General features: G+C 38.6%; 1 protein-coding gene across 1 annotated transcript; it reads right to left on the reverse strand.

The window, feature by feature from the left end:
• Positions 1-2718: 2718 nt before the first annotated feature.
• On the reverse strand, positions 2719-3672 carry LOC132556462 (piggyBac transposable element-derived protein 4-like). Its single transcript, XM_060220872.1, has one exon. The coding sequence runs from the start codon at positions 3670-3672 to the stop codon at positions 2719-2721; it is 954 nt and encodes a 317-aa protein (XP_060076855.1).
• Positions 3673-22414: the final 18742 nt, after the last annotated feature.

The following is a 22414-nucleotide window of genomic DNA, read 5'->3' on the forward strand; positions in this document are numbered from 1 at the left end:
TAATTGCCTAAAATCCACACAAAAGCGTTTGGTTCCGCCTGTATCAATCTTCATTTTTACAGTCTGGGTACACCCTAAATCTGAATCTGACCTAGCAAAAAGTCTTATTACGAGTCACTAACTCTTCAATACTATTTCTATGCGCTGTTGGTACTTGAAGTTCGTGCTCTATATCCATGGACTGACTACTGTCATGGCTACTAGCTTGACATCCTGAATCTAAAGCTACCATATTCTGCTCCGGGACGGTCTCGACCTTGCCCAATATACAGCCCTTTCTAAGTTTAATTGTCTTCTTGGTGTTATTGACAATCATTACCGGGAGTCTGAGATTATCGTTAAGCTTTGCTATAGAGTTCGCGACCATTAGCCCTGGTTCCTCATACACATAACCTGACTCAATAGCTGTCACCTGTAATCCAGTATTTCTTAAGTAATCTCTGTCTTTGACTCTACCCACGCATATTGTTGCGGTCTGGGGTTTTAATATCATAACCTTATTGTTCCTAAGGATTGATGATATATGCATATCTTCTTCTAGAGCGACATAACTTTTATTTATTCTTAGACATCCCAAGTCAAAATATAGTCTTACACCAAATTCCTTTAGCCAGTCTCTGCCTAAAATAACATTTCTATTCATATCTTGTACTATATAGAACTTGCGCGTCAATGTCTCACTTCCCATCTTGAAAGTCATCGTTGTTGACCTGTCAATATTTAATGCACCCCCGTTAACTGATTGCAGATGTACTTTCTGCTTACTCAGTTTAGGCGGGATTTTCAGTGTCCGATACACCCTCCTATGTATAAGTGAAACTTCTGCGCCAGAATCTACTAATGTCCTAAAGTTTTGCTTGTTTATTTTAATTAATACCGAATTTGGATTCCCTGCTAAATTTATAATAAATTTACGAGCTTTCTTATTAGCTTTACTCCTACTTCTCCCGTCAACGGCCCTGTTATGGCGGGAGGTTTTTAGTTTTTTTACTTTTTCTTGAGCTGAGGACACATAGCCCTAATATGTGGTCCTCTACAAAACCAGCATTGCACAGATGGCTGGATGGCGTTAACTTGAGGGCGCCTACCGGCTTTTCCCTGACCGCTCTTACAATCCCTAGACACATGACCCGACCTGTTACATTTATAGCAACGCCTGTTTCTGAGATGGTCAACCTCCATAGGTTGTTCCTCTCGTGAGTCATAGTTATGACGTCCATTAGACGACTGGAGATTAAACCTCTTACTGAGATTTTCCTCTCTCCTTGCTATTGTTAATGCGTCGTTCAGAGTGGCAGGATTTTCCCTCATGACTTTCATCCTGAGGTAACCCTGGTATAGGCCTTTTGTAAAGAATCCCACTAATTGCCTGTCTATTACAGCATTTGTACCTATCTCATGTCCATCAAAGGCATCCCTAGCTATGCCTAATAATCTTTCTCAATAGATCTCTACGTTTTCAGCAGTACCCTGTTTTATGCTTGAGAGGAGGTCTAAGGCATGCTGCATGTCTACACCTTCGGCAAAGCGGATTTGAAGCTGTCGTTTTAATTCTGCCCATGTTGAACTTCCCATCTTTGATCTACCTTATACATTGTTTCTTATCTTGTTTACTTTCAAATGTGTTCACCAGCGCAAGGCATACAAGAGCATCTATCTGTCCTGATCAATCATACTGGCGATATTCTGCCACGGTGCTTCACCACTTGGGTACACACCCCGCTCGTTATCAGGCGTGCATCACTATTTATCACTCACGGGATCTTTTCCTCGGTCCAGCATTAACTGACTTTTGACCTGATGTACTTTAAACTAAGATGCTGCTCTCTACGATACACACCATTACAAAATTACCATTAAACCCATTTTTTACTCATTTTGTTATATACCTTTCCCACCAAGGATATTAACTAATGTTCCAAAACTCGAGAACAAAATGTGGTATGATAGTAATTAGTTATCAATAATCCACCACGAACAGATAATATAATTAGTACTCAACATGTTTTCCTTGTGCAGTATACTTCACAGTGTCTTATTCTAACACAATATACATGCAATGAATATTTCGCCAGTCAGTTATAATTCCACGCGCCAAGTTAAAACACGGCACTGTTCTAACAGTCATAACTACACAGGTCCACAGCAATTCATCCAACAATTCTCGAATAAAGATAATTCAGATCCATGGTAAACAACTCTCACAATTAATTATAACCGTCACGCTTTCCCTTGTACTTTCCAATGTCTTATCTAAAACACAATACACATGCCAAAATATTAATATTTCGCCAGTAAGAAATAATTTCACGTAATGGTCCACCATAGTTCCCGACAGCAATTAATCCAATAACTCGCGAACGTTTAGCAATCCAACAGTTTACGACCTTTCTTAACTCTTTGCCTGCTGAGTAACGGAATTATCTCCCCTAGACCTAGGCACTCAGTAATTTTTACCATGTTGAAATTTACAAGTGTATTTTATTTAAAAAATCGTAACTTTTTTATTTGTGTCTCTATTTTAATGAAACTTTGGATATATGCTGATATATAATTAAAATATAATTTACAACTACTACAAGTGTGTTTTGTTGTTTTTTGTGTTAGTAAAATCACTAAAATGAACACTGATAGTATGAATGGAAAAATTTTTTTTTAATTATTCCAACATAATTATAACACAGCCCCTACCTCACTTGTGTAACTGTGGATGACAGGTTATCTTGTAGTTAAGTTGTGTATGATACCTCTCAAAGCAGGGAAATACACAAAGTGGAATGTTATATCGTTGGTGGCGGCCTGTTTTCCCGTGTACATTTCCCAGTTATACATATATCCTGTTTTGGATTCGGCCAATGTCCACACTTTCAACCCCCATTTATGGGGTTTTGAAGGGATATATTGGATAAATTTGGTTCTTCCCTTGAAAGGAATTAGTGTTTCATCAGTACTCATTTCCCTGTGGGGACAGTAATACCGTTGCCAATTTCTGATAAGTAGTCTGGCAAGTTTTGAAAACTTGTAAGTTGGGTCATAATTTGGGCTCTCTCTTGGGGGCTCCAAATCATTATCGGCTGCATGAAAATACGCTAGAATGTTCAGAAATCTGTCTCTAGACATTAAGGTAGTAAAACCTTTCAAAGATATCAATTCATCTTGACTCCAATATGATTCATAATTTGGTAATCGGACAAGACCGATGTACAACATCATTCCGAGAAACGCTTTCATTTCCTGGTTTGTAACGTCCTGCCATTTTCTGGGACGGGCGTGAGGTTTCAAGGAAGCAATACCACCTACCTTTAGCAGTTGCTGCTGGTAATATCTGTTAGTTTCTTCCATTAATAAAGAAATTATTTCTTCATTCACAATTTTTGAAAATATGTCGTACTCGCTAGCATTTTCGTCTATGCGACGAGGCCCCGGTTGCTCGGTAAAATCACGTAGCCAGTTGCACTCGTAAGCATCGAGTGTCGTATCTCTCTCTTCCCGGTACATTTCTTCATCAACTTCTCTCATTATTTCTGCGATTTCGTCCTCATTAAGTTCGATTTCACTGTCCACATCACCTTGCTCAATATCGTCTGTAATTTCATCCAAGTTAAACCCTAAAAACTCCTCATCCTCACTTTCGGAGTTGCCAACAAAATCGTGGAATTCATCTTCAGCCATGTTGTTTATGTTTTCATTCAAAAATTGAAAAAAAACTCGATTTTTTTCGTTTGAACCGTCACTTTACAGCGTGTTTCAATGTGGAAGCCATGTGGTAATATCCCCGGATGTAGCGTCTATGTGTACTGTGTATTTCGTCATCAGAATTTGTGTAGGTTAATTTTAGAACTACAACTGTATTGTGCGGCGGAATTCCCCGCCAGCAGTGGGCAACGGATATTTATCCACGGGCGGGATTTGCCGCCAGCAGCAGGCAAAGAGTTAAGAGAACAGCATTTCAGTTATTATCCCAAAGGTTCACACAGTAATGGACTAAAAAAGTTCAATTCACTAAGCAATCCACAACGGTTTACGAGAGCATCTTTTTTTTCAGTTTCCCATACAGCAATGTAACGGTGCTTGGTTCAAGTTTGGCAAGGCTACACTCCAAATATTAATACAACTCGGTTCCAGGATAATCTTTTCAGAGAATTTAGAATTGCCCATCAGTACCCATAACCTTGGATATAGGTCAACTGGGCGTGAATGTATTCTCTAGCACAACGAGCGTCAATACATCTCCCCCCCATTGGACAAGGCATCAGAAAAACTCACTGTTTCCATCAGCTGTGGACTAAGTCATAGTTTGGAAAGTACTGAACGTTTATAGATGCCCTAATTATTTCCAAGCCATTGTGACGTCAAAATTCTCTATGCCAGTTAGATCTGGCCCGCTTAATTAAATCCTGTGTCAATCTGGTGTTCACGCCATCAACCGCAGAACAAAATTCTGGGCCACTATTGTCTGGTTCCTTTTGGTTTGTGTGTCCAAAACTTGATCTACAGTATGGACATTTTTTGTTAGTTTCTTATAACAGTCCTCACATAAGGAGTGGTTACATACGTCACATTCCCCAATCCAGTTTTGTCTCAAAGCATATGCTGCAATCCTCCATCCACAATTCCTCCCATGAACACATGCTGGTTTTGGCTTTTACGTGTTTACGAAAACGTTTCCACAGGGAGCTCCAACAGTGTCACAGTCATACATGTACAACATCTACAGTTAACTGGTACCTCCCAGTTTTACAAGGAGCCTTATCTATTCCTTACCCCAAATGATGAGGATGGTAACACCCTATCCTGAAGCGATAACCACGCCTCCCGTTTCCAAACGGCATCATTCCAAGTCATGGCCATGACTTTCCAGCTACGACATCCACTATGTCCCGAATCTCCAGGTGGCCCCTGCAGCGCCTGTACCTCTGCAGCCCATAGTATATCTCATTGCGCTGTGACAGTTCCTGTTACACTGTTGGGACACTTTGCTGGGCTTCTCATCAACCCTACATGTGACAATTCTCATTTTTTTTCTAAAGGTGAAGCCGAACTTTACCTGGGACAGTTGTCATTCTTGTTGATATGGCCAATTTCGCCATCTCTCGAAATAACCCACATCCAGTTAAAATCCTGGTCACGGCAACAAAAATAAACACGTGTATCACAATGACTAAACACAGTGTTTACTTGGGTTGACCGAAACGTTTATTTCATTGTATAGTGGTTTTCCATAGTTAGTACTTAGCGTTAATATCCATTACAAAAGATAGTTCCTAATCAACATACAGCATCATGTCGTGGCACCAAAACTAAACACCTGTGTAAGGCAGACAAAAACTAAACACCTGCCTGTCCATATCAAAGAGTTCCATACAAATGTTCATTGGCCACAGAAGAAGGTGTCAGATGCTGCAAATTCGGCCTGGTTCTCCGACTAAGCGAATGCGATCATCCTGTTGTTCTGTTCACCATCGTCAAAGAGGAGAAATGGTTCGCCTGTAGATGCTTCTGTCCATCTTCCATCCACGGTGATGTCGGCCAAAGTCTTATGTAGTGGAGGAGTCTGCTTGTGGTGAGCATGGTAAAGAGACGAATTCTTGGAAGTCGTCTCAAAGTTGATTGAGCTCTTCCTCAAAGATGGACGGAATAGGCTGGACCGATTGTACGCATTTGTTGGTGATCTGGTTCATGATCTGTTTGGCTACAACACTGGCTGGGTCTGAGGCATGGGTGTGTGGATTTCTTCCGAAGTTAGCTGGTATGTTGTTGATTGTCGAGATTGATGCTGAGCAGCCTGAGGTCGAACATCTCCAGAATGTCCTGCTGGCATTCTTCCGAATCTGTCTGAAGATGAATCCATTGTGTGAAAGGTTCTGTCCGCCTCTTCTGTTCGTGATGAACTTCACGTTGATCTGAGCATTAGCCATACTGTCCTTGTATCAAACAACACCGATAATAATATCACTCAAATTAAACACAATTTACATAAAAACTGAGAGAAAATATGAGATTAACTAATATATACTAAAATGAAAAAGAAACGCTGTGTAACCTAAAAAGATTCTTCTAAATGATATAATTTAATGTTACATTATTTCATTCATTTTTGTATACAATTTCATCTGTTTGGAACCATTTGTTGAAGGTTCTATCGATTATCAATGCTTATTATGCCAAAAATATCCCCCTTTCAGCAATGACCCTACTTGTATTGCGCAACACGGCCGGACATTTCAGTAGCTTGTGTGTCCTCCATGCGCAGCTGTTGCAGCCCTGATTCTTCTATGCATGGAATTCATCAGGGTGTTAACCCTTGCAATGGGGATGTTATTCCATTCTTCATGCAAGGCACGTGTGAGCTGGACCAGATTAGTGGGGGCATTTGGACGTCTCCTAACCCGCTCCTATCCAATTCGTCCCACAAATGCTCAACTGGAGACAAATCTGTACTGAATGCTGGCCAATCGATTGGGATTACGTTATTGTTGGCAAGAAATTGCTGACAAACTCTAGCGACATGGGGCCGGACATTGTCTTGCTGGAATATCAGTTTCCGTGCTTGCACACATGACACAGCAACTGGGCGAAGGATTTCGTCTCTATACCTTACGCCGGTTAAATTACTGTCAATCATGATCAGGGGTGATTTAAACCCATAGGAGATACCGCCCCAAACACATACTGAACCACCGCCAAACCTATCCCGCTCAGCGACGCACGCGTCGGTGTAACGTTCCCCTCGACGTCGATATACACGACGTCGCCCGTCCGAACGGTAGAGAGTGAACAGGGATTCGTCAGTGAAGAATACCCGTCTCCATTGCCTCATAGGAAAATTTCTGGGCGAGTGTGCTTGTAACCAAGCCAATCGGCGTTGGCGAACGTGCAGGAGTTAGGGGCAGACCAACATAGGGATGTTGGGTTCTTAGGCCATTGACGCGTAATCGGTTTCGAACCGTATCAGGAGGAATATGGCGGTTATGTCTTATAAACCGATCCTGATGTGGCGTCGTGACGCGCGGACATCCACTTCGCAGTCGGTCGATGACCCTCCCCGTCACACGCACACGTTGGACAAGACGTTGAATTGTCTGAATATGCACACCAAAATGTGCAGCAACCTGAAGTTGGCCCTGACCCTACAAAAGCATTCCTATAGCCTGTCCCCGCTGGACTTCCGTCAATCGTGGCATGGATGTAAATTGCTTAATTCGAATCAATCCGAATACTTGAACAGTATCAAATAGACTGAAAATTTCCATTGGCGAACTCAATGACCTTCGCCTGCACGGGATTCTTGTATTTTAGCACGTGCCTCGCACGGAGCGCAGAGGTCAGGTATTGTGTGATTTTAAACACGTGTACCTAGTGACCGCGAACAACACATCAACCTGACTGAGTGTCATTATTCTAGGCCAAGCAATAAATCATTTGTAGTATATTTAGTGTACCCGGCGTTTCTTTTTCGTGTTAGTATATATATGACAAAAGTTATGATTTTACAATATATATCTGTGACAAAAGTACAGTAATAAATCAAGCAATGATTGAGATATTGATCTTTCAAAGTGCAGATTGAAATATGATAATTTCCCAAAATGAATTTGGCTTTTATACATTTCCCATTGAATAGCTTGGGATTTAAACTGATTTAACAAAGATATTTGATTCCTTTATTTTACAGTTTTCAGTTTTCTGAACAGTTATCAGAATCAGAACTTAATCATCTGATATACCTGTTTTCTGAACAGTTATCAGAATTTACCTGTGCAAGTAACCTGTACTACAATTCTAAAACAGCCTATGATCCACTATCATCACAGTTGACCTCCTATGTAAACGTGTCATATACAGAGTTGGTGTTCGGGGAAGACCCCACAAATTTAACTCTTTTCTCCAGCAGTGCAGCCAACACCGCATGTCGCTCTATTTGCTTTACCAACTCTTTGAATTTTTTTGGATCTCCCTCATAGGAAGCAATGTCTCCCCCCTCTATTCATTTCTGGTTCAGCCATTGTAAGGTACGACAAAAGCTAACACAATGTCACTTACCTGGTCACCCCTTCTTGTTCCCTCCTGCTAACTTACTTTGCTGTTGTCGGTTGATGGCTCTGTCCTTTTATCCGGATATCTCTCCGCCTTTGGTTCTGTTCTTAGGGTTTTTCACTGCTTTTGGTCCTTTCCTTTCTCCTGAAGAGTGTCATTTAGTTTGCCGTACATCAAATTTCCTAACAAGGAAATGAACATAAAAATACCTGAAGTGGCTTGTGAAGTGAGCATACTCGGGAAATAAACATCGCGGGACACACAAAGTGTAAATATAACTTGATTAACCTAGAGACACAAATTTGCACAATTTGACTACCTAATCATATTAAAGGTTAAATTTCTCAACATATACATAGCGTCAAAAGTTAAGCACCACCCTATTTTTCAGACGTGAACAAACTTCAAAGTTACAAGTAAACAAAGCAAGATATTTTTTGTGCACTTTTACTAATTTTTAAGATGGATAGGCACATGTTATTTCGAATTTTATCGATTTAGGTAAAAACATTGTTAAAATGCAGAATTTAACTGCGTAAAGAAATGGAACAAAAAAATGGAGAATCTGATAACCAAAAAAAGTATTGTCACCACACATAAACGCAAAAGCTCAGTACATTGAAACGAGTGTCAAAAATCGAGGATGGCATCACTTGTTAACGCTGAAAAAGGTTTATCAATATCTGGTGTATCCTCCGTTCACACGGAGTGTTTCCGTAACACGTCTCCTCATGCTTTGTATCAGTCGACGGATCCGAATCATCGGGATTCTTCGCCATTCCTCGTGGAGTGCCGCCGTCAGCTCTTGAAGATTTTGAACTGGGGGATCTCTATTTCTAACTTGGCGTCCCAGATGATCCCACAAATCACCTATTCTCCATTAAACTGTCCAAATGATACGAGGTATTGGGAAAAAAAGGAACAAACAACATTATAATTCAAAACATTTTAATATGAAAACTTACACTCGAGAAAATATTTCTGTGAAATTTCATAACTCAGGCTTTACAGATAACAAAATTACACACAGTTTAATATCGAGACTGAAATGTTCTATGTAATCTACGAGACATTTAGGTATAATATCAATGGCGGTTGTAAATATAATCATATTAAGGAATTTGCTAAGCATTATTGTATTGGATGATTATTTGATATATGCATTATGAAATAAAATACGTTTTCATCTGATGAACATAGTTATATTTTATCCATCAGGCACCAACGAATGATTATACAAATTGTGACAATTGTTCCTCATAATGTCAACGTAACTTTGTTGTATATAACCTTCTACGTTTACAAAGGGAATGTTTCTCTCGATAATAAGATGCAATGGATATCATTAGATAACATCCTTGTTGTCTTGTTAGTGTTTACATAGAACGTTATTTTATATACAAAATTGATTCCTGATAACGTAAATTACATTGTTCATAACGTAGATTACATTGATGGTTTCAAATAATTAAATTAAAATTATGTTTTTGACATGAACATTAATGCAGCAGATAACGAATAAAGAAGTAAAGTACATTCTCCAGTGTATTAAAAAGAGTAAACTTAGTCGTTATACTTGAAAAAATACATATTTTTTCTCAAAAATACCATTTGCGTGCATCAAATGTTATTTAAACCAATTTTAAACATTGCTTTTAACGAGAATAATTCCCAAACCATAAAACGTATGTACAACAATCATATAACATAATTCAAAAACAAATAAACAACTTTTTACTCAGGGATTAAACTTGTATCAACGCAACTGAGATTCAATAACGTAGATTACAGTACAATAATTTGTACACATTGACTGAATTAAACCAACCAACATTAACACAAAGGTAGTATACTGTACAAATAAACAACTGTAGATTATATGATATCTATCTAACATTTATAAAACTCATAATTATTGGATAACGTAACTAACACACTTCAAACACTGTTCGTTTCTATCATAACACACTCACAAATTCTTAAAAAGCCTTCTGATTTCCTCAGAATCGTCCGACGATAAGCGATAACTTCTCCCACTGCGGCCTACAGGTTCTAGTTTCTTTATTTTGAAGAAAATGTCTCTCCGCTTTACATTCAAGATGTCTACTGATGCCGGCCACTTGTACAAGTCTGTTTTGTCCGCGAATGATTTAGTCGACCTAAGAAACGACACTTCGAGTTCACCATCCTCGTCAATATCTTTGAGTACCTTTCCGACATACCATTCTTTATCATATAGCACGGCAACCCAGTCGTCTTTGTTTACAATTTCCTCTGCTTGAGTTATGGTATTTCCACCATCAAAATCCTGCCTTATTTCTACAGATTGGTCAACGGCCTCAATTGTGCTATGTACCTCCTTAATAACTTGTAGATTTTGCTCGTTTATTTCGATGCTAACTGTTTCTTCAGCTACACTCTCGTTTGTGCTACTAATCTCGCTAATCGGGCTTTGATTTTGCTGATTGGTGTTGTTAGTTGTGATGGGTTTACGGATAACCACCTCAGAGTAATTATGGACATTGCCCTTAAGACATTCAGAACAATAGCATGATGTTATAAATGTTTTCACCTTTCCTTCAGATGAAGGCAAAACTTGATGGATCTGCATAGTACCTTTAACTGGCACCAACGACTTGTTAAGTTCTACTAGTTCTGACCGTACAACTTTCATTTCTGTGGAGGATACATAACGATATTCTGCACTCGTGTGTAATTTCTGTACATTTTGGAAGAATTCTTCTGCATCCTGAACAGTAATTTTCCCTTGTTTGATGGCAAGGTCCACTGTGCGTTTGGATGTCCCTCCAATCCCGTCGCATGGGCCTTTCCCGTGCCCCGTTTCAAAATAATTCCAGGCCCCATTCACACCAAACAGATTCTTGTGATCTGATACTACATAGAACTCTGACTTATTCCGATATTGCGAGCTTGGACTATCTGTCCAATAGTGAATCCGTTCAAGGTTAGCTACCTCACGTTTCAAATCCGGTACGAACTGTTTGAGAAAGGCAAGAACTGCTCCAAAGTTATGTCCCAAATCGTCTGAAACATACACAAAGTTCTTGTGTTTCAGAGATCCCGCATCACATTTAAAATAAGCTACAACGGGGTGGAGTGTAACTGATGTGCTGTTCCAATATGCACTCTGTACCTCATCTGCTGAATTGCAACTAAAATTGTCCGCAAAGTCCATTTGAACTATTGCTTGACCTGAAGGAAGATTTTCTTTGAGCTCATTGATGGCCTTATATTGTGTTTTCACTCGTTGTACGTGTTGCTGAAATTCACAAATTTGCTTTTTTGCAATTGCTATGAAATCATTCGTACTGATTTTTGTTTCGACAATTTTTGTTTTTGTTTTTCCATCTTGCATTTCAACTCTTTTCCATTGTGCATACGACACCTCTTGATCTTTAACATCACCAAGAAAATCGTCTACATTTTTGTCTTTCAATTGCCTTATGAAATCGTCCGGGTTTATCGGTATGTTTGCGCCTGCATTCTTAATTGATTTTAATGCCAAAGCCATATTTTGGTGCTTCTGACAGAGGCATTTGTTCCTACTTAGATATTTAGTCAATGCAATATGTTTCGGCCTAAGTTTGCAGAATGTGGAGAAAGAAATGTTACTTGTGTTTTCTAGTTTATATTTTATGTGCAGATAAACCAAACTATCATTCAAAACTCGTTTCTGTACGTAATTACCTTTTGTATTTTTGACCTTGTCATTCTTCCCTGGCATCATCCTGCTGTTCTCATCTTTCTCCAGGAAGTTATGTACATGTTTACGTAATTGTTCCCTTCTCCTGAAGTTTCGCATTTTCTTTACAATTCCATTACATTGTTTTGTTTTAGTTTTAAAGTTATGACGCCTTATTCCTGCCTTTATGCTCAGTTTACTTTTCCAACGATACCTTTCCAGAAACTACATTAGAAATAATGGTCTTTCCATCTGTGTCGTTTTTCTTCCAGGCATCTTTAATTTCTTCTACTAGCACATTTGCAAACACTAATTGTTCTGTGACAACCTTTGGTAATTTACTTGGTGTGACACCTTCAGCTCTCAGTTCTGTGTATGTTCTTTTTCGGGGAGTCATTGCGGCGGACATGTGGACATCAGCATTAACTGTAATACCTGTATTGGTTTCCGTAGTGTCATCGTTGGTACAACTAGTGTTGCTGCCAATAACTGTCTGTGGCTGAGACTTTTTCATTAGACGCTCTAACCTCTTTGATACTCTTTTATATTTCCGTTCTATGGTTTTGTTCTGATCCGTTAGTTTTTTAATTTCTCGTCTGGATTTTGAAACGGCCCTACTTATCCGTGTGCGTGTTCTTTTTTTAGGTTGTTGACAGGGAAGTCTGACTATCAGCAAGTCATTGTTTGGCAATGTGTCGGATGTTGAACTGATTTCATCACATTGATCCTTGTCATCATTGTTTTGAGCTTGACTTTGAAGAGTGGACACATTGTCCTTTTGTTTCTTTTTCCGTTCTCTGTGTAGTTTAACCCACTTTTTTTACATTTTCTCGTCTTGTTTTTTGTTGTTTCTTGGGTCTTTCTGATATGGGTACATAATAGCCTTTTACTCGGTCTCGTTCTTTTTGTAAGTATTCTTCTCCCTCCTGAAGTTTTTTTCTTTCCCGGTACGCCTTCTGTATTTCCGCTTTTGACTTTGGCATGCCTAAAAGAACAAATACTTGTTTTGTAATCTACGTTATCTATTATTGTAACGGTCTTGTTCACAATAGAGTCCAGGTCAACATCCTTTTCTGTATCTAAATATTTGTTCAATCGATTTTAAAAAGGGGAACAAAAGAAAAATCCGGCATACAATATTGTAAACAAAAAAATCCTTCATCAAAATTTATTTGATGCTTTTTAAGTAAGCTACGTTATGTAATATTTCATTGAAACAAATGACTACAAATATTTATAAATATCTTATAATGCGTTCGATTTCATATAAATAAAGAACGTATCAATCAACGTATACACTGGTATTTGTTTGTATATATCTCAGTTGATTGAAATATCATCGCAAACTTTGTGTAGTTAAACGAAAAAAAAAACTTTGATTCGTCCTTGAATGTTGCATCCACACCACGTGGGTGCCATATCACAGTGATTTTCACAGTCCAATGTATCATAATTGGTCATTAATTAAATGAATACATTATTCATTAACTCTTATATTAGTTTTATATCTTAGAGTTGAGATATTTACCTTTATTTTCGTCGTTAAATCAGTGGAATAATTCAAGTATAATTTGAACTTGGACACCCTTAAACTTCAGTCAGGCGGAAATGATGCACACATAATATGAGATGAAACGTAGGACGGTTTGGGATAAACTCATGATTCCGAAATCACAAATTGTTCACAGATAAAATTTGAAAATGAAAGATATTGTCAACGTAGCTTACATAACGTAACTTACTGACAGTTATGTCCAAACAATTTCTGTCTTGATAAATAACCTTCAAACTTTCTTTTTATTCCTAAATGTATTTTACCATAGAGAATGTTCAATTCGTAATGCCACTCGATTATATTCCAACTATTTTTCTTACACAAAGAGGAACATAGCTTACGCTCTTAAAAATACGCTAAAATGTCCAATCAAAATTGTTTGATAATATTTTTTCCGTAATATGTATGACTTAATTGAAATGTTTTTCAAGGAGAAAGGTACGAAGGCAGTTTATGGAAGCTTTTTAATCAATTTGAAGAAAAGTAAAAAGTTTGTGTAATACTATACCTTGGTGAGGTAACGTAGATTACGTTTTTTTTTTGGCGACATTATCAAAACGTGCATATCTTCGTCATATTAACAGATATCTTCTTGAAATTTCTTAAGTCAGCAGTTGAAGTACTGGTTTATATTATACACGTGTAATAGACACTCCGACAATATGGAAACTTATTTTATTAATGTGCTAATATGCCGTTGTAGTCAAGCGACAAGCATAATTTGTCAAATAAACAATTTTTGGGTGCCTGCTGTCAGCACAATTTTCTGAAAACCAATTATTATACCCAATGATTTGATCAATTATGGTTTATATTTAAGAAGAAAAAGTACGGAATGTATACATTTGTTCAGATGCTGTAGGTACAACACAAAGACACACAAATATGTCATATGGACACTTTAATGGAGAATAGGTGAAATGCTCAATAGGATTGAGGTCCGGGCTTTTCGCGGGCCATGGAAGAGTGTCAATTGCATTATTCTGGAGGAAGTCGATAACAGCACGCGAGCGATGGGGCCTAGCATTGTCGTCCATGAATATGGGACGAGATGCTAGTGTATGGTTGTCCAAATGGGGGACTACTGCTCTATTTAGGATGGTATTCTGGTATTGATGACCATTTAATGTCCCTTGCACTGTCATGAGGTCCAATTTGCAATCATATGAAACGCAACCCCAGATCATTACAGAGCCGCCACCGAATGGAACGGTTGGCAGAATGTTTCTTTGATGGTATGCAGTCCTTCGTTCCCGCCAGATACGCGTGCGACCGTCGGTAAGATGGAGCAAGAACCGACTTTCGTCCGACCAATGGATGCGCCGCCAAGAACGAAGGTTCCAATTCCTCCGTGCAAAGCACCAGTCCCTCCTCGCTCGCATATGTTGCCGTGTCAACTGTGGGCGTTTAATAGGGCGATATGACCGGATACCACGTGCATGAAGCCGTCGACAACTGTGCTTAGCGACACTCTGTAACCCAGCCTCCATTGGCTTCGAAGAATTCCGCTATAGGAGCGAGGATTCCGTCGGGCGGTAATACAAGAGCTCGATCATCCCTCGCGGTTGTCTTTTTGGGCCGTCCAGATCTTGGTCTATCCTTCACATGACCTGTCTGACGGAATTTCTGTACCAGACGTGACACAACAGAATGGGAAACGTTCATAACAGCTCCAATAGCCCTTGAAGACATGCCTGCCGTACTCATGCCTATAATTTGCCATCTTTCCGCTTCTGATAATCTCCGTCTTGCCATGTTTTCCAATAAAGCACGAAATAAGGCTCTGTTGTCATGAAAATGTCTTTCCAGAACATGGACACAACGTACACCCAAACATAGCTTTCGTGAACGTGACCCCTGTTGTACTGAACGCACGCGCAGGGTGTCCCGCAGGTGTGGACGAGTACAACAGTGCACTTAGTAGAGACACAGGTAATATGCGTAACAGGTAAACGTTCATACGGCAGCCTTTCAGCGCAATTGAACAAAATATTACCAATCTAATTTACTGGTGCTTAACTTTCGACGCTGTGTATATATATAATTTAATAATGATCTTTTATTATTTCAAAACAATTTTTCGAGCACTGCTTTGTTACAATACAAACCATTTTGACAAATGTTTACAAAATTAAAATGACTGTTTATTTCCCCTTGACAAGGGGTTTCCGTCACTGCCAATCTCTCACTCACTCCCAGCAAAATGACAGCTATTAAGATATCTACCACATGGTTCCTTGAACAATTTTACATTATTTTTATTTACTAGGGAGTATTGGACTTTGTCCACGTCCCCTAAATGCCTAAAGTTACACTCCCCACACAGTGGCAACCCAGCAAAATTTGAGCTCCACGTGCATAGAGTGCCCTCTACATAATACCAACACTATAGTCAATATCACAAAAGTAAGTACAGTAAATCCAAACACAAACTTATAGTTTGTTTCGTTACATAAAAAAAATACAATGTTGACCCAAAGTAATGTTTCATAAAAACCATGATCTTTCAAGGAAATTAAAAGAAATGTAATTTAGTTTCCCCTTATCAGTTATAATAATCATTGGTGTCCATACATTATTTTGTTTAAATATGATATCAACTAATCATTTTGATTTAACTGTAGAATAATTTATATGAAGTCATAAGCTTGACCGTGAGCGATCATTACGTAATTTACTAGTCCAATTTGGTTACTTTCCAAAATGAATATATGTACATATTCAAAACCGATTTTAATTAAGAAAAAGAATGGTTATAATACATTAAGAGAAACAATTTTCTGTGAAAAAAATGTGATCCTCTGGTGGATTGTCGACTGAAGAGCTTCACAGATCGAAATCTGCTTTTCCCGAAATAAATAGAAATTCATGAATGCCGCCTTCAGTTAATGATTTAAAATGGACTTCCTACTTCAAAAAGTCTAAGATATCATCTGCTGGAATTCGCACAGCTAATTTCCTGTGTTGTAAGGTGTTACACAATAATTACTCCGACACGTGGTATTTGAGTTTATTTCTTGCCGTGGTTACACAAGATCCTGTTCAAGTCCACCCCCATCTCCCGCTTAAGTTCCTACTTCCCTCTACAGGCCCGCACTGCCTTGTCTAGCTCCCGAGCTCTAGTCTCCAACCACTCTCCTGCTCTTCTCCCGCTACTCTCTCTCTACTGTCTTTTGTCTTAGTATTAATAATACCAAAACACTTCAATTCTAACTAAGCCCCGATTGGATGACAATACCCCACCCCGCGAGGCATATAATTATCAAGGCACGTGCAAGCTCATGTAACCTTATCTCAGGGATCCCGATGTACTTTACCGTCCAGTATGCTATCTACTCTGATCGACGATCCCTCCCCAGCTATCTCGCTACAGCGGCTAGGTGCGTGAGGCACACCCTTGATATCTAAGGGCTACCAAACTGCCTGTCCATCACAGGACGTTAACCCTGGTCCAGTGCCTGACTTTTGACACCTGTTGTTATTGTTTCCAGAGAACCTGTTGTACTTTAAATTTCTGTTTTAAATTATATTCTCTAAATTGTATTTCTACTACCAATTTTGTTACAAAGGACAACGCTTCCTGCTTTCTTCAGCCTAACTAATTCGTGCTATAGTTCCATCCATCTTGCTGGCACAGGTTTCTCCCAACGCCGCTGAAGTGGTGCCACCTCCATCAGCTTCTTCCAAACAAAATTGTAGATGTCTTGAATTTTAGAAGAATCATCCATGTTTGCAATACGAGTTTCGGGTTTTTCTTTCAATTTTTTCAACATCTTGTAGAATGCTTTGTTCTGTTGTGTTGAGTTTTTAATTATGAACAAATTAAAAAATAAATAATAAATAAATGAAAAATAATAATAACCAATCGTTTCCAGGAAGGCAACGAAGAAAACAGTTTTTCGATTCCCTGAATGTGCAGTGACTGATTATATCCTTGCAGGTACAGGGTCAGGCGCGTAGCTAGCCTATAAAGAATGTGGATTCAAAATAATCTAGGGGGGGTCAGGGGGCATGAGAAACAATTTTCTGTGAAAAAATGTGATCCTCTGGTGGATTGTCGACTGAAGAGCTTCACAGATCGAGATCTGCTTTTCCCGAAATAAATAGAAATTCATGAATGCCGCCTTCAGTTAATGATTTAAAATGGACTTCCTACTTCAAAAAGTCTTAAGATATCATCTGCTGGAATTCGCACAGCTAATTTCCTGTTGTAAGGACAATGCTTCCTGCTTTCTTCAGCCTAACTAATTCATGCTATAGTTCCACCCATCTTGCTGGCACAGGTTTCTCCCAACGCCGCTGAAGTGGTGCAACCTCCATCAGCTTCTTCCAAACAAAATTGTAGATGTCTTGAATTTTAGAAGAATCATCCATGTTTGCAATACGAGTTTCGGGTTTTTCTTTCAATTTTTTCAACATCTTGTAGAATGCTTTGTTCTGTTGTGTTGAGTTTTTAATTATGAACAAATAAAAAAAAAAATAAATAAATGAAAAATAATAATAACCAATCGTTTCCAGGAAGGTAACGAAGAAAACAGTTTTTCGATTCCCTGAATGTGCAGTGACTGATTATACCCTTGCAGGTACAGGGTCAGGCGCGTAGCTAGCCTATAAAGAATGTGGATTCAAAATAATCTAGGGGGGTCAGGGGGCTTGAGAAACAATTTTCTGTGAAAAAATGTGATCCTCTGGTGGATTGTCGACTGAAGAGCTTCACAGATCGAGATCTGCTTTTCCCGAAATAAATAGAAAATCATGAATGCCGCCTTCAGTTAATGATTTAAAATGGACTTCCTACTTCAAAAAGTCTTAAGATATCATCTGCTGGAATTCGCACAGCTAATTTCCTGTTGTAAGGACAATGCTTCCTGCTTTCTTCAGCCTAACTAATTCATGCTATAGTTCCACCCATCTTGCTGGCACAGGTTTCTCCCAACGCCGCTGAAGTGGTGCAACCTCCATCAGCTTCTTCCAAACAAAATTGTAGATGTCTTGAATTTTAGAAGAATCATCCATGTTTGCAATACGAGTTTCGGGTTTTTCTTTCATTTTTTTCAACATCTTGTAGAATGCTTTGTTCTGTTGTGTTGAGTTTTTAATTATGAACAAATTAAAAAAAAAATAAATAAATGAAAAATAATAATAACCAATCGTTTCCAGGAAGGTAACGAAGAAAACAGTTTTTCGATTCCCTGAATGTGCAGTGACTGATTATACCCTTGCAGGTACAGGGTCAGGCGCGTAGCTAGCCTATAAAGAATGTGGATTCAAAATAATCTAGGGGGGTCAGGGGGCATGAGAAACAATTTTCTGTGAAAAAATGTGATCTCTGGTGGATTGTCGACTGAAGAGCTTCACAGATCGAGATCTGCTTTTCCCGAAATAAATAGAAATTCATGAATGCCGCCTTCAGTTAATGATTTAAAATGGACTTCCTACTTCAAAAAGTCTTAAGATATCATCTGCTGGAATTCGCACAGCTAATTTCCTGTTGTAAGGACAATGCTTCCTGCTTTCTTCAGCCTAACTAATTCATGCTATAGTTCCACCCATCTTGCTGGCACAGGTTTCTCCCAACGCCGCTGAAGTGGTGCAACCTCCATCAGCTTCTTCCAAACAAAATTGTAGATGTCTTGAATTTTAGAAGAATCATCCATGTTTGCAATACGAGTTTCGGGTTTTTCTTTCAATTTTTTCAACATCTTGTAGAATGCTTTGTTCTGTTGTGTTGAGTTTTTAATTATGAACAAATAAAAAAAAAAATAAATAAATGAAAAATAATAATAACCAATCGTTTCCAGGAAGGTAACGAAGAAAACAGTTTTTCGATTCCCTGAATGTGCAGTGACTGATTATACCCTTGCAGGTACAGGGTCAGGCGCGTAGCTAGCCTATAAAGAATGTGGATTCAAAATAATCTAGGGGGGTCAGGGGGCTTGAGAAACAATTTTCTGTGAAAAAATGTGATCCTCTGGTGGATTGTCGACTGAAGAGCTTCACAGATCGAGATCTGCTTTTCCCGAAATAAATAGAAAATCATGAATGCCGCCTTCAGTTAATGATTTAAAATGGACTTCCTACTTCAAAAAGTCTTAAGATATCATCTGCTGGAATTCGCACAGCTAATTTCCTGTTGTAAGGACAATGCTTCCTGCTTTCTTCAGCCTAACTAATTCATGCTATAGTTCCACCCATCTTGCTGGCACAGGTTTCTCCCAACGCCGCTGAAGTGGTGCAACCTCCATCACCTTCTTCCAAACAAAATTGTAGATGTCTTGAATTTTAGAAGAATCATCCATGTTTGCAATACGAGTTTCGGGTTTTTCTTTCATTTTTTTCAACATCTTGTAGAATGCTTTGTTCTGTTGTGTTGAGTTTTTAATTATGAACAAATTAAAAAAAAAAATAAATAAATGAAAAATAATAATAACCAATCGTTTCCAGGAAGGTAACGAAGAAAACAGTTTTTCGATTCCCTGAATGTGCAGTGACTGATTATACCCTTGCAGGTACAGGGTCAGGCGCGTAGCTAGCCTATAAAGAATGTGGATTCAAAATAATCTAGGGGGGTCAGGGGGCATGAGAAACAATTTTCTGTGAAAAAATGTGATCTCTGGTGGATTGTCGACTGAAGAGCTTCACAGATCGAGATCTGCTTTTCCCGAAATAAATAGAAATTCATGAATGCCGCCTTCAGTTAATGATTTAAAATGGACTTCCTACTTCAAAAAGTCTTAAGATATCATCTGCTGGAATTCGCACAGCTAATTTCCTGTTGTAAGGACAATGCTTCCTGCTTTCTTCAGCCTAACTAATTCATGCTATAGTTCCACCCATCTTGCTGGCACAGGTTTCTCCCAACGCCGCTGAAGTGGTGCAACCTCCATCAGCTTCTTCCAAACAAAATTGTAGATGTCTTGAATTTTAGAAGAATCATCCATGTTTGCAATACGAGTTTCGGGTTTTTCTTTCAATTTTTTCAACATCTTGTAGAATGCTTTGTTCTGTTGTGTTGAGTTTTTAATTATGAACAAATTAAAAAAAAAATAAATAAATGAAAAATAATAATAACCAATCGTTTCCAGGAAGGTAACGAAGAAAACAGTTTTTCGATTCCCTGAATGTGCAGTGACTGATTATACCCTTGCAGGTACAGGGTCAGGCGCGTAGCTAGCCTATAAAGAATGTGGATTCAAAATAATCTAGGGGGGTCAGGGGGCTTGAGAAACAATTTTCTGTGAAAAAATGTGATCCTCTGGTGGATTGTCGACTGAAGAGCTTCACAGATCGAGATCTGCTTTTCCCGAAATAAATAGAAAATCATGAATGCCGCCTTCAGTTAATGATTTAAAATGGACTTCCTACTTCAAAAAGTCTTAAGATATCATCTGCTGGAATTCGCACAGCTAATTTCCTGTTGTAAGGACAATGCTTCCTGCTTTCTTCAGCCTAACTAATTCATGCTATAGTTCCACCCATCTTGCTGGCACAGGTTTCTCCCAACGCCGCTGAAGTGGTGCAACCTCCATCAGCTTCTTCCAAACAAAATTGTAGATGTCTTGAATTTTAGAAGAATCATCCATGTTTGCAATACGAGTTTCGGGTTTTTCTTTCAATTTTTTCAACATCTTGTAGAATGCTTTGTTCTGTTGTGTTGAGTTTTTAATTATGAACAAATTAAAAAAAAAAAATAAATAAATGAAAAATAATAATAACCAATCGTTTCCAGGAAGGTAACGAAGAAAACAGTTTTTCGATTCCCTGAATGTGCAGTGACTGATTATACCCTTGCAGGTACAGGGTCAGGCGCGTAGCTAGCCTATAAAGAATGTGGATTCAAAATAATCTAGGGGGGTCAGGGGGCATGAGAAACAATTTTCTGTGAAAAAATGTGATCTCTGGTGGATTGTCGACTGAAGAGCTTCACAGATCGAGATCTGCTTTTCCCGAAATAAATAGAAATTCATGAATGCCGCCTTCAGTTAATGATTTAAAATGGACTTCCTACTTCAAAAAGTCTTAAGATATCATCTGCTGGAATTCGCACAGCTAATTTCCTGTTGTAAGGACAATGCTTCCTGCTTTCTTCAGCCTAACTAATTCATGCTATAGTTCCACCCATCTTGCTGGCACAGGTTTCTCCCAACGCCGCTGAAGTGGTGCAACCTCCATCAGCTTCTTCCAAACAAAATTGTAGATGTCTTGAATTTTAGAAGAATCATCCATGTTTGCAATACGAGTTTCGGGTTTTTCTTTCAATTTTTTCAACATCTTGTAGAATGCTTTGTTCTGTTGTGTTGAGTTTTTAATTATGAACAAATTAAAAAAAAAAAATAAATAAATGAAAAATAATAATAACCAATCGTTTCCAGGAAGGTAACGAAGAAAACAGTTTTTCGATTCCCTGAATGTGCAGTGACTGATTATACCCTTGCAGGTACAGGGTCAGGCGCGTAGCTAGCCTATAAAGAATGTGGATTCAAAATAATCTAGGGGGGTCAGGGGGCATGAGAAACAATTTTCTGTGAAAAAATGTGATCTCTGGTGGATTGTCGACTGAAGAGCTTCACAGATCGAGATCTGCTTTTCCCGAAATAAATAGAAATTCATGAATGCCGCCTTCAGTTAATGATTTAAAATGGACTTCCTACTTCAAAAAGTCTTAAGATATCATCTGCTGGAATTCGCACAGCTAATTTCCTGTTGTAAGGACAATGCTTCCTGCTTTCTTCAGCCTAACTAATTCATGCTATAGTTCCACCCATCTTGCTGGCACAGGTTTCTCCCAACGCCGCTGAAGTGGTGCAACCTCCATCAGCTTCTTCCAAACAAAATTGTAGATGTCTTGAATTTTAGAAGAATCATCCATGTTTGCAATACGAGTTTCGGGTTTTTCTTTCAATTTTTTCAACATCTTGTAGAATGCTTTGTTCTGTTGTGTTGAGTTTTTAATTATGAACAAATTAAAAAAAAAATAAATAAATGAAAAATAATAATAACCAATCGTTTCCAGGAAGGTAACGAAGAAAACAGTTTTTCGATTCCCTGAATGTGCAGTGACTGATTATACCCTTGCAGGTACAGGGTCAGGCGCGTAGCTAGCCTATAAAGAATGTGGA

This window comes from Ylistrum balloti, unplaced genomic scaffold (assembly GCF_031769215.1).
Source record: "Ylistrum balloti isolate Yb309-2 unplaced genomic scaffold, AGI_CSIRO_Ybal_v1 Utg370572, whole genome shotgun sequence".
Classification (NCBI taxonomy): Eukaryota; Metazoa; Mollusca; class Bivalvia; order Pectinida; family Pectinidae; genus Ylistrum; species Ylistrum balloti.

Excerpts from the sequence above, each read along its gene's own strand:
- LOC132556462 (XM_060220872.1), bottom strand. The coding sequence starts at position 3,672 with ATGGCTGAAGATGAATTCCACGATTTTGTTGGCAACTCCGAAAGTGAG.